This window comes from Planococcus citri, chromosome 2 (assembly GCF_950023065.1).
Source record: "Planococcus citri chromosome 2, ihPlaCitr1.1, whole genome shotgun sequence".
NCBI classification, from domain to species: domain Eukaryota; kingdom Metazoa; phylum Arthropoda; class Insecta; order Hemiptera; family Pseudococcidae; genus Planococcus; species Planococcus citri.
Window position 1 is genome coordinate 57,288,330 of NC_088678.1, and position 13,208 is coordinate 57,301,537.

A 13,208-nucleotide genomic window follows, 5' to 3' on the forward strand; every position below is an offset into this window, starting at 1 on the left:
CTGAATTTACGATTATTGAAAAGAACTACCTCAACAGAAGAAATAACGTAATTTTGTTCTCATTCTTTTTTGAATTTCATACATCGAAACTAAAGTTTTTGATTACATGTAGACTGACGACAGAAAATCCATCTCTAAACAATTACTAAAATTTATAAATTTTTGAAAAGCTCTGGAAGTGTAATTATAACTACTGAACTCAGGGTAATAGACGACCCGGCTAGCGACGTAGTTATAACATACCAAATTGCAATTCTGACGAAAATTGTAATTAATTCAGAGTAATACCTATATGAATCGTTGAACTCAGGGTTATGAATCACCCGGCTAGAGATACGAGGCAATATAGAAGCCAAAATTTACTTTGAAAACATAGAAACTCAAAATTTTAACTGTCATCAGTCCACTGCTATAACCAAATAGGTACAATAGACCAGTGTAAATAAATAAATCCACCAAAAAAAAAAAAAAAAAAAAAAAAAAAGAGCAATAGTCGAAAAACAGATCTATCTCATAAGTTAGACGGAGACAGAAGTCTGAAGTTATTTTTACGCAGTTATGTATGATTAAGTATACGTTCGTTTATTTGACTTATTTTCATAATATAGAAGATATTGAATTTTTCAAGAGTCATGAAATTAATTATTATTTATAAATAATAATCGTATATTGAAGCCGCAATCGAGAAAACAGGGTATGAGAACATTCTCTCATCATTTTGCCTCACTTTCGAAACATTTGATCAATGGGGTTTTAAAAAAAAAAAAGAAAAGAGAAAACGATAAAAATGTCATCTGCTCGCGGACACGCATCTCTTAATTCGACCACTGGTTTCTCTCAATACTCAGCCGAAAAAATGAACTAAACATATAACGATAACCTAACAGATTTAACTAACTTAACAAGATTACGAGTTTTCACGCCCAATTACTTAACGAACATTGAATTTAACATAACATGAAACAATACGATTAACAAAAACGAGAGTATTAAGAGAACAGTTAGGGGTAAAAATTCGCGAAAACCACCAAAGATGCTGTAAAAAGTCAGAAAAAGGGGGTAGGGGGTAAAAAGGCGAGAAAAATAAAATCAAAATGATGAGATTGAAAATGAAGATTCAGTTGACAATTTGTTCGCGACTAGAACGGTACTTCAAAAAGTAAACGATCAAAGTGATGAAAAATTTGTTAGATACCAATACACTTTAAACAGTTGTCAGTGTACAATAAAATAATTCGAGATATAACGTGATGTTTTTTGGTATCAAACTACATAGAAGAAATCTTACAAGCAAGTGATGATATCAAGACTACGAACTGTAAGTACAAATTTGGAATTAATTCAAGATCCAGTGAAAGTGAAAATGATAGAAAAATTTCGGCTTTAAAAAGCATGAAACCCAGTGATGAAACTTATTGTAATAGAAAAACCTCTTGGCTGACGTATTGAAAACATCGATGCATGTGATGAAACTCATATAATCTGGAATTACAATTTGACTAAAATTTTTTTTTTTGATAAAATTCTCGATTTCTGAAATTAAGAAATTCGATGCGACAAATAAATTTTTTTTTGGGACAAACCAATGTGACCACAATGCTGGGGCATGTGCTTAATATAAACAGAAAATACTCAAGAGTAAATTTCGAAATTTTTTGCAAATTACAGATGGACGTCAAAATCATATTATGCAGCAAATGCCTTCGACCACTAATGAATCCGGGTCAACATACAAAAAAAGAGGATGACCCTCCACATGCTACGACATGCAGACATGTCTATCATTACTACTGTATTGTGAAAATGATGCAGGAATCAAGAAGAGCCGAAGATTTGGCATGCGTGTACTCAAAATGTAATCGTAAATTAACGATCTACGATTTTGCAAAATTAGACGTACCAATCTGTGTACAAACGTTTCACCCAGTACCGATAAACGCGACCATGTTAAAAACCGAACTTCAAGAAAGTAAGAGGAAAATTTGTATGCAGGACGAGGTAATAGAAAGGATACAGAAAAAACTAAATGAAATAAATAAGGTATTGAAAAGAAGTAACGAAATAATATCTGAAAAGGATCACGAGCTAAAAGAACTTCAAGGACGATACAATACTTTAATTGATCAAAAATTGGGAACCCTTATAAAGGGCCCTAAATCACCAAACTCTCTAACTCCAAATTTGCCAGAAATCCAAATTACAAAAATTGAAACTCCGAAATTCGAGATGAACATGAAATTTGACCAACCTGCCATATTCGGTGAAACCAGCCCTGAACCAAAAAGGCAAAAGAAAACGGAGTATAGATCGCCTCTCAACAATTTATACGATCAACACTCGGAATATGAAAACCATACCTATCGTACATACCGAGGGGGCAAACGAAGCTCAAGTGAAAAATACCACTACAAAACAATTGAGAGAAATACGAGACAATCGAGGAGCCGTATGAGAAAACCATATCTGGAAAGATCACCTAGAAGGGACAGGGCCCCTTCAAGGATGATAGACACGTTAAAAAGGCAAGAAAGACCGGCAATTGAATTAAGCAAATAGCATCGGAGATACAAACAGAGATTTGGTGTGGATTCTACAATGCTGGAGCCTTTCTACCCTCTGAACTGCTACCCCTTTTACTTCTCAGTCGCAGCCCATAGCGACAACAGAAACGATAAGGCGGTAATATTCATGTATGATACTTTCTTGATAGGGGACGGACATGTAACTGCAATGGCTGAATGCGTTATGCAAAAGAAACCATTCCAAAACACTCTTGATACAGAGTATTATCGAAGGGATATGTTGGTATCTGATTTAGTCGAATTAATTAAAAAGACACCGAAAATTCCGAAAAAATTAATGATTTCGATAGGTAACTTTGACATTATAATGCGAACACCCTTTCACGAATTTTGTGACCAAATGAACCAACTAGCCTGCATTTTACGAGACAGAGGGGTGGAAGAAATTTTCAAAGTACCTGTCATAAAACATCCAAAATTAAACAAAGTTTCATACAACCAAATTGAAATGGCACTGCACATTGGGCAAAATTAGCAGGAGCAACAAATACAAATTTGAAAGATTATTTCGAGAAACTTAATGAAGAGACCGCTCTACTAGACGAATATGGTGCTTTCCACAGTTTGCAAAATTATGCACCAATACTGGAAGAAATGGCGGAAAAATACATCCCACTTCCGGTAAACTTACGCCACAAATTCGGAAAATCAAAGAATTCAAAAAATGAAACTGAAAGTATCGAAGAAAAACCAACGCAAACCGTAAAACCTATGTTGAAAGATGAAGAAAATCATACACACGAGAATGTATCAATTCCCTCTACGAGCAGCCAAGCAATCGATTCAAATCAACTGATCATAAACTACGTCTCATACGAAAAGATGAAACCAGCGACAATCCAAGAAGATCCCCATCTGAGAGCAGCCATCAACTCAGCGATAGCACTCCAAAAAGCCGAAACGAGATCACATCTGAAAGGGCCCACAACTCCGAACGATCCAAGTCCACCTTTGACCCCTGACCTGCCGCTGACTCCAACAACACCGACATCACTGCCGCTGACCCCAACATCACCAAATACGACGACAGCATTTCCATTTCCTGAGTCATCTCTTCTAATGATATCACCTGAGAAACCGCTACGAGAAATGGGCCCAACCTGGCAAAAAATGTTCGACGACCATGCCCAAAGCTGGAGCGAGGAGATGGAGCAGGAACACGAGATCAATGAAAAAGCTGCGCCCCCACCAACAGCAATGTCAACCGACGGTTCCGAAAATGAAAAAGAAAGCGACAGGAAAGACTCAAAAACAACATCAAAGACCAGGTAAAATTGAACAAAAATTTCTTTATATGTGTATCATAAATAGATCAGGTCAAAGGTAGGGAACAATTTGAGTAAAAAATCTGAGAAAAATCTAAATCACCTCTGTTTTTTTAAAAAAAAAAAAAAAAAAAAACCCTCACGACACAGGTACCAAATATGAAACTAACTTTTTTTTATGAAAAATAATATCAAAAACAAATCCTGTGCAAGAAAGACATCGTGAGCGAAAACATGTTTGGTCCCTAAGAAGTAATTCAATCGATCACATTTTGAAAATATTCATTTCGATGGTAATAAATTCACAGACGAAAATAAAGTAAAAAATAAAACAAAAGAATTAATTGAGAGTAAAAAATAATTCCCCAACTGTGATCCTCTGGATACACCCCAAAACAATTTTTAGAATTACAGCCTGTATAAAGCATGCAAAAATTAGAATACTACTACTAGTGATCGATAGTAACTTTCTTAGCTCGCGGATATAGAGTAACAATAACATTGCATTACGGTGATAATTTCGATAAAAAATCATATAAAAATATAGAAAACTTTACTCGCAGCATCATGTCTTGTCAGCCAATAAACACAGGTACAGATAAAAAATGCGCAATTAGGAATATTCAAAACAAATCCCGGTTTCAAAAATTATCGGTTGCACAATTTCGGTATAAAGAAGCAAAAATATTTAGTCGATCGTAATTCAGGCAAATAGTAGATATATTTTTTTTGTTTGTGAATCTAAACTTAACGTAACGTATACACGTCATGGCATTCTCAATCTAAAAAATAAATTTGGATCAAACACGTTGAAGAATTATTTCCTTTTGAAACTTTAAAAACTCACCACATAATAAAACCATGAAATAACTTTGCCATGACGAATCGTTTAACTACTTCCGTCTACCAAAACATAGTCTCAGTTCTCTGCAATGAAACAAATTCAACACATTTCTTCTCTCTTCTATACAAAAAAGATCGACGAAAGTAAAAAGTAAAAACTACTTGACCCCAATAAAATGCGCACGAGTAGTATAATAGCCTTGCAAAACCAATTCATGCAGAGAACCTCTTTATAAAGACAACTGTGTCCAAGTAGGGACCATGTAAATAAAATAAAAAATAAAACAACATAACGGCGCACGGCATATGGGGTATTTTATTCTTTAGTTTTTTTTTTATTTTTTGATAATTCGCATTCAAGTTACAGGGTATGACAATAAGTGGAATTAAATTTTTAATTGTTAATTGAGTTAGAACTAGTAATAGCCCCCTAAATAAGGAATGGCATAAGATAAAAATTTAAGCAAAATTTAGTATTAGATTTCCAATTTGTACATACGAGACCCTTATAAGGACCGATCCTCTTCTTTTGACCTAATTAAGACCCAAGTTTCTGGATCGAATCTGAAATCAAAACCGTAACTTAGCATTAGAATCTTCATATATGTTCTAGAGTATAAAAAAAAAAAAAAAACGCAGAACGAATAGTATTTAAGTTTACTTACTCATAATTATTATTAGTCAGTTCTTCCACTGTTCTTAGTTTTTTTTAGTTTTTAATTTTTTTTACTCAAGAAGGAGATAAACTTAGAATTAAAATATACTGAACAAATTCAACAACACGCAACGCAATCGCGAGTCAAAAATTAGAAAATTTTCAATGGAAACAAAAAACAAAAATTTTTGAGTCTGTAAATAAATTCATTTAACATTTAGTCAATTTTAGCTTCGTAAATGTACTTTAGCACCTAGGTTAGAGAAATAGTATTAGTTTTTTTTTCTTTTACATATAAAAAATGAAAAATTAAAAAGCTTACAACTTAGAGGAAACTAAGCTTGAGATTCCAACATCGCATTCCATCTCAAAGTCGAACCAAATATATTTACCATCTTTTTTCAACAAAAACAAAATCTAAAGGCCCATGTAAATAATGTACATAGAAGGAACCAGACGATTCGTAACTTAGAATTAAGAAGAAATGGTACACGCTTTAAACTTAGAATCTAAATTGTAACTTAGAATTACGCGAAATTATAATTCAATACCTACCCAGTGTACATAATAGTGTGTCCCAGTAGATCGATTCAATTTTGATAAATTTGCCCGAATCGTATCTGTAAAAAAAAAAAAAAAAGAATATTTTTTAATGAGAATTTTATTTAAGCTTAAGAAAGTAAAGGCAGGTTAACCTTAAGAAAGAAATGATCGTAGTTTTATATCTGTACAGTACTTTACAGAGAAACGTGTACATAAACTAAGCTATATAAAAACTTAGTGTAAATTCTTTGCATTATTTTAAATTTTAGTAACTCGTCTTAGCCTTAGTTTTTTTTTAGGAAAATATCCCTATAATTGATAGTTTTTAATTTTTTAATCAACATGACACAATATAAGGAGAGTCAGTTGAAATAACGTAACTTTATAAAGATAAGATTGAATAGAATTAGGAAACAACATTAACCATAGAGAAAAAACCACATCATAATGCTGTTTCAAAAAATAAATATAAGATTGACTAGATTATGACTAGAGAATAATAACAAAAAAAAAAAAAACAGACTAGAATTAAGATGTTTTCTCGTATATGTATTTTTGCTAATACTGATGTAATTAGGGGACCGACTAATCACGCATCAACTTAATTTCTCAAAACAATAGTCTAGATAGTCTAAAACCAAAATCACAGTGTCGCAATAGTTGCCTTATATTTTTCATAATTCAATTAACAGAAAATTCACACAATATCACTCTTTATAAAGAAGTGACAATAGGCCTATCGCTACTTATGAAAATTACAGAAGGGAAACTCTCGATTAAAAAAATTTCACTTCCCTATAACGACTTCTAAAAAACAAGTACCACTTACCATTTTGGCCAATGTTAATGATGAATTGATCAGTATGAGGTGCATTGTGTTCTTCACTCATGTATCAATGAGATGATCTCCGGATCGATCATGGGTCTTGAATTGGGGATCCATTGTGCCAAAATACGTAGGCATTAATTCTTCATTTTTGAAATTCACAGAGTCTTCTTTGATAATTTTTTTTACATACAGAATCCTGTATCAAAAATTCGCAGAGCTGTCTCCCCGCGCAATCCGAGTAAAGTACGGGGGGCAGAGGGACTTCCCTGACAGTCAGGCAATAATTACACTTATTTGTTTACCGTGCTTCACTCTGAGGGGATCCAAAGAGTTAACCCACGGGGGGCATATGTAAGGTGGCATTATGGCCTCACTGTCCTCTCAGTGCATCTTATAACGATTCTTAAGTTGGGGAAGATCCTATAGGACTTGGTAAATCCATCCTTTAGGTCTTGACAACTTATGGATCGTTTGATTTATTAAGGTAAAGTGTAGGTACTTGCGAATTCGAATATTATCGAATACCATTTGGGTGGTCCGGATAATATTCCATCACACCAGGGGGTCCGCGCCAATATTATTTATGTGGGCGGAGAATTCGCAAATTACATCTATTTTATGATTGGTTAGAATATTTCCCCCATCTCTTGGTAAAAGTAGCGCGAGCCTATCAGCTTTCGAGATCGATTTAGGAACTTTTAGGTGCTTTAGGTATAACTTTAGCTAGGTTCGATCTCGAAATCACTTCTTGTTCGTTCGCGGAGTCGTAGATACGTAAATTCGGTACCGACCATAGTACTACAACGATCTATGAATCGTGGACTTGAGCATTTGGTCCGTTTTCCCTCGACTTAATCGTTTGAAAACGTATTCCTTTTCCCTGTTTACCCTTATTAGGGTTTGGTTAATTAGCATCTTCATTGGTTAATTCGGGGCTTAATAAAGCAATCAACCACTTCATCTTAGTTGCCCTGTCGTGGAATTGTGTAGTTAAGTCCTCTTTGGTGAATCAACGTGATTAGGCGGTCGAGCATAGTGTCTCTGTTCTAATTCGTATTAAACTTGTACATTGGTGAACGTATATATTTGAAGAAAACCTTATAATTAAGAGAATGTAATTTGTTACACCGATTACATTGGAGAAACTAACGAATGTGTTATTATTCCGCGAAAGTGGGCCTAATTTATACATTGGTTAGTATTTATGTTGACGTATCCGGCAATATGGTAGTATAACCGCCGAGCTAGCAAGGGGTAAGTGTTAAATTGTTCCTTCTTGATATTGCAAAGAGTCGTATAAGACTTCTGGCAATCTTTCACCCGCTAAGGAATATTTCTCATCCTCTCTCGTATTACTATACCTGCTCGTATACACTCTAACAATAAAAAATTCATTTGAAAACAATAATGAAGAAAAAGATTTTAATTTATTGTGAAAAAAAAACATCTCAAAACACAAAAACACTCACTTAGCCACCCAAAAAAATCATTTGAAATGAAAAAAAATTATGTACATCCAAAATCACAACAAAAAATTAACCACGAAAAGCTCATTTAGAATAATAATAAAAGACATTTTCAATTCACTATAAAAAAATTCATTTAAAATAATTACAAGAAAAAAAATTCGTTTGAAATTACCACAAAAAAGTCGTTCATAATACTTATTAATAAAAAAAAATCATTCAAAATCACTATAAAAACTTATTCAAAATGATCGCAAAAAATATCTATTAGTAATTTGCCACAAAAAATTTTAGGTCTGAATAAAACATGGTAAGTATACTCAAAGGTATTGCATGTGAAAATTTATGTCAGACTAATTGACTGATCAACCACTTTGCGTGATTATCAAAACCAAACTGCAGCTCGTCACCCATGATAAACCTATTCCTATACCCCTACTTTTATTATCAAGTTACCTCCCTTCAAAAATAGAAATTCATATCAGCAGATTTGATGTTGAAATAGAACTGGTGGTTTAGCCTGGAACAATGGAACATGCAAAAATTCCTTATTTTCAATTTGTTATTCGCCAATTATGTGATTATTTTTCAACCACCTGCTGTAAGATTGCAGAACACTTATACATATTTTACATTTTTACCTATTTCAAAATTTATAACATTACCTTTTCTTTTTGAATTTTAAATTTATCATCACCAACTATGTGATTTATTTTTCAACCAATAAATTTCATCAAAGAAAATCCTACTGGGTCCCATTTTTCGCTTTTTTTTGGGGAGGGGGGGATTTTACCCTATTAATTATTATAATTGTCTCATTACCAGTAGCACTATTAGCACTAAATCAATTTTAATTAGATGCCAATGTACTCTGCTCCTCTTCAAGACACACCTACCTACAAAAACTTCATCCCCATGACTCTACTCATCTCCGATAACATTCATTGTAAAAATAGATTTTGAGAATGGTCTCGAAACCGATACTAAAAAACTCGATCCTAAGAATACAACTTTTCGGCCTTGAAACGAAAACCCTATCCTAATGTCGTTCTCGTTCGCAATAACGCGCCACTTCATTTCCATACTTGACCGATGCCAATACAAAACGCAAAGTTCAAACGAGGAAAAACTTAGTCGAAGTAAATTTTACAGTCGCCCTGTAGCCATGCACGACGTGTTATCAACGATTGGGTTACAATAGTTGGATGGTAGCACATGTAGCTATCACTATTGCAAAAGTATTCGGTTAACTGTACTGGATAAAATATGAGATACTGATTAATGGGTTTGTTATACTCGTCCAAATGTCGCCAATGCATAGCTCTCTTAGGTCTAGAAACTAGAAAAACGAGAAAGTTTTTCTCAACGAGCTTTTTTTTTTGCCTCAATATAGACGGAAATTTTCATCGGTCGTTTAATCGTCACCAATGTGAAGATGTTTACGGAATGTTTATTTTTTGTCGTCGTATTTTGTATAGTTTTATTAGACGAGAATGGGGATTGGGATTAAGTACACGTGTGTTTGATTAGGTACCAACAAATGGTGATTAAACGGATAACTGTGTGAATATTTTGGTGTTTTTAAAACTTTAGAATTACGAGTTTTGAAATATCGCGTAACTGGAATTTATATTTTTTTAGATGCCCATTCGTACATTTTCATGAGTTTCTATAAACTTTGAAAAATTTTATCTCGATGTTTTTCATACTAAAGCCTATAATTTATTTTTATTCCACATGCATCAATTTTTCAAAAAATGACCTTCAAACCCTTCTAAAATTTTTCAATTACGATTTAAAAAACTTCTCAAGCATTTATCACACGTCCAAAGAATATGTATTTAACCTCGAAATCACAACGAACGAACGTGGTACGATAATTTACAATTAAAATACGCGTTTTGGAAAAGTACTTTAAAAATCTACTTATTACGAAGCCAGAACTGTTCAAAGAAATTAATAACGATTTTTTTTCCTTTTCCGTCGTAGAAATAGGGTAACTTTAAAAGTTCGTCAGATGCTCGTAAGGCCACCTATATGTAAGTACCTCATAAATCTTCCACTTAATCACGTTCTAGCTAATGACTTTTTTTCTAAACATTTTCCTTCTACCTATGTATAAACTAAACTTACTCGATGTAAAAAGTAAAAATAACAAAAAAGATTCTATTTCACTTTTTACCTCCGTTACCTTTAGATAAGACACATTTTCGCGTTTATATTTTCACCAAAAAAAAAAAAAAAAAAGAGAACGAGGTTCTCTAAAGCAGTCTAATAATTATTTCCACAATTTTATGCTAAGAATTAGACCTTATATTCTTAGGTCAAAAAAATATAGGTATTTTTCTTTTCCGAAGAGATCGACTTATGAAATTTCCAGATAATTTTATTTAATAGAAACGTATTCGAATTTCCTCGAGAGAACTATTTTTTCTCATCCAAGTACATGTCGATTACACAGTAAGTAAGCGATTCGAAGTCATGTATTATTCATTAACAAGTAAAAAAGAAGAAAAAACGTACCGCTAATAATGACGAGAGAGAACTTCACCAGAGAGAAAATAATTTCGCGTCTCTTTTTTTTGTGGCCATTTTGTCTTAGTATGTAAATTTATTCCGCTTGGTTTACTCAAAGAAAAATGAATTAACAGAAAAATGTATGAAATTTAAAAAAAATGTTTATTCTCCTAATGTACCATTCTTTTTATTTATTTTACGTTTCATTTGATTTGTATAACGACTTTTGTTCACACACACACAAAAAAAAAAACACAAACAAACAAGCAAAAAAAGGCAGTCCAAGTAAGCAAAAAATCTACGTGGTTATTAACGTAGCGGTTAAAATTTAACAAAATTATTTCAACACTGTCAGTTACAGAACAGTTTTCCTTTTTGTTAGTAAATAAAAAAAATAAATAAATAAATTCGCATAGGCCAATCACAAACTTCACATAATATTTCACCGAACTTGTTTTTTTCTATTTTTTGGTAGGTAATAAATTCTACAGTCTGAAGCAGAGAGTCAACTCTCGTTTTTAAAGAAAAGATTTTGTTTTTTTGTTGTTTTTATGCATTGCATACAGCATACAGCTTTACACGTAGGTTTAATATTATTTACCTGCATATTGCAGATCTTATATCTGAAGGCGTTCCCTTCGCAGTGGGATACTCGACAAGCTCGTCTTTGATGCGATATTCCACCATCGCAACTTCGTGAACATTCTGACCAGTCTGACCAATCGGTCCAAATATTCGGGGTCTGAAAATGAGAAAAATTAATAAATCGAGATGAAAGTGGTTTTCTTTCTATTTATTATTCAGAGAGTATCACTATTCTTCTATGGACATTCAGCTGGAGGTACATGTCACATAGGCAGATGATAGGGTAGGTACACAGATGAAAGATCTTTTTACTTTACTTATTAATTTTATCTGAAACTAGTCTAGCTTTAAAAATGAAGTGCTGCCAATAATACTTTGGCAAAATTTTTAAAAGTTGAGAACTCAAAACGAGGCTCGTTACAGACAAAATGAGTAAGTAGGTACGTCGTAAACGTAGCTTCTATTGGAGACAAATACTTTTTGACTAGTCCCTTGAAAAAGAGTTAGGTTAGAAGAAAAGCCATGAAATTTGAAAAAAAAATGTTGCCTGAAGGCGTTTCAGAGAAAAACAAAACGCGAAGGAAGTAAGTAAAATTAAAGCATACGTTTTGGTTGAAAAAAAACTACCTAGAAGAAGTATTTGATGTATTAACAAATTGAATACAATACAATAAAATTATGGTAAAAATATGAAAATAGAAGCAAAAATGAGTATTCTTCAGCGAAAAATCGACCAACAAAAACTAAGAGTCGCATTTATATAGACTTTTTTAGGCACAACTAAATTTTCAAATAATTGAACTATACTTGAGAATAGAACTTGGTTAAGCAAAAATACGACAAAAAAAATCTTCACAGAACAGGCCTGCATAATGACTTGAATAAAGCTGGAGATTCAAAATTTTGCTAAGAAACATGAGGTCATCGAATATCTTTTAATGCAAAATTGTTCAAAAATTGAAAAACGATCAAAAATAGTACTAAAATATTTAGGCAAAAGTTTAACTTGAATCAGGAGAACAGTGGAACTTTGAAGCTCAATAACTCAAAAAATTCACATCACGAAAGATTTAAAAAAAAATCGTTTTTCAATTTTGAAAAAAGTCAGAAAATTTCTCAATGTCAGGGACGAAACTAGAGTAAAGGATTTTTGGGGAGGGGTGACCATGGAAAATTTTCCGGCTGATATTAGAAAAAAAATAATACCAATTTTGCCGAATAAAACGGTGACTTTTGGAAGTAAAGTAAGAAATATGATGACAATGATTTACAAAAATTTTTGTTTTTCCTTTTGAATTTTATTAAGAAGCTTCACCTCAATATGAAATTTTTTCATGTTTAAGTAGAGAAGCGAATTTGTCTGGGTGAAGCGATGCGAGGACAAATGATTTTAAAAATTTGTGTTTCGAGAGGTTAAAAAAATTTCTTAATGTCAAGGGTTAATTTTTTTGGATTCAAAATTTTAAGGTCATGTTTTTTAGTCGAAGTTGTCGAAAAGTCCTGTTTTCTGCTAAAATTTTCATAAAAAGTCTCGTGTTTTGTTTTCGTGAAGAATACCTGTTTTCTGCTAAAGCTGTCAAAAAGTCTTAATTTTTTCCAAAATTGTCAATAACTTTTCCTTTTTTGTTAAAATAGTCAAAAAATCCTCATTTTTGCCAAAATTGTCGGAAAGCCTTCAATTATACCAAAATTGTAAAAAGTCCATTTCTACCCGAAGTGTCAAATTAAAACTTTGTCAAGTCCATTGCTTCACTTTAGAACTTCTAAATATTGAGGGAAACGAGGGAATGACTTCAATATTTTCGTACAGCATCAAATTTTTTAGACTATTTTATAGCCCTATTTCAGAGCTCTAGATAGAATGAAATTGGTTATACATATGTATACAAATGGAGTAGTTTTCTCTACAAAGCATTGAAGAAC

At 32.7% G+C, this 13,208-nt stretch overlaps 1 protein-coding gene across 3 annotated transcripts in view; it reads right to left on the reverse strand.

The window, feature by feature from the left end:
• nolo (no long nerve cord) overlaps positions 1-13,208 on the reverse strand; it is a 136,439-nt gene that overhangs the window by 33,973 nt on the left and 89,258 nt on the right. For all 3 annotated transcript variants that reach the window (XM_065351579.1, XM_065351576.1, XM_065351577.1), the window contains exon 4: positions 11,302-11,442. In XM_065351579.1, the coding sequence (XP_065207651.1) occupies positions 11,302-11,442 (141 nt within the window). The remainder of the gene's footprint in view (positions 1-11,301; positions 11,443-13,208) is intronic.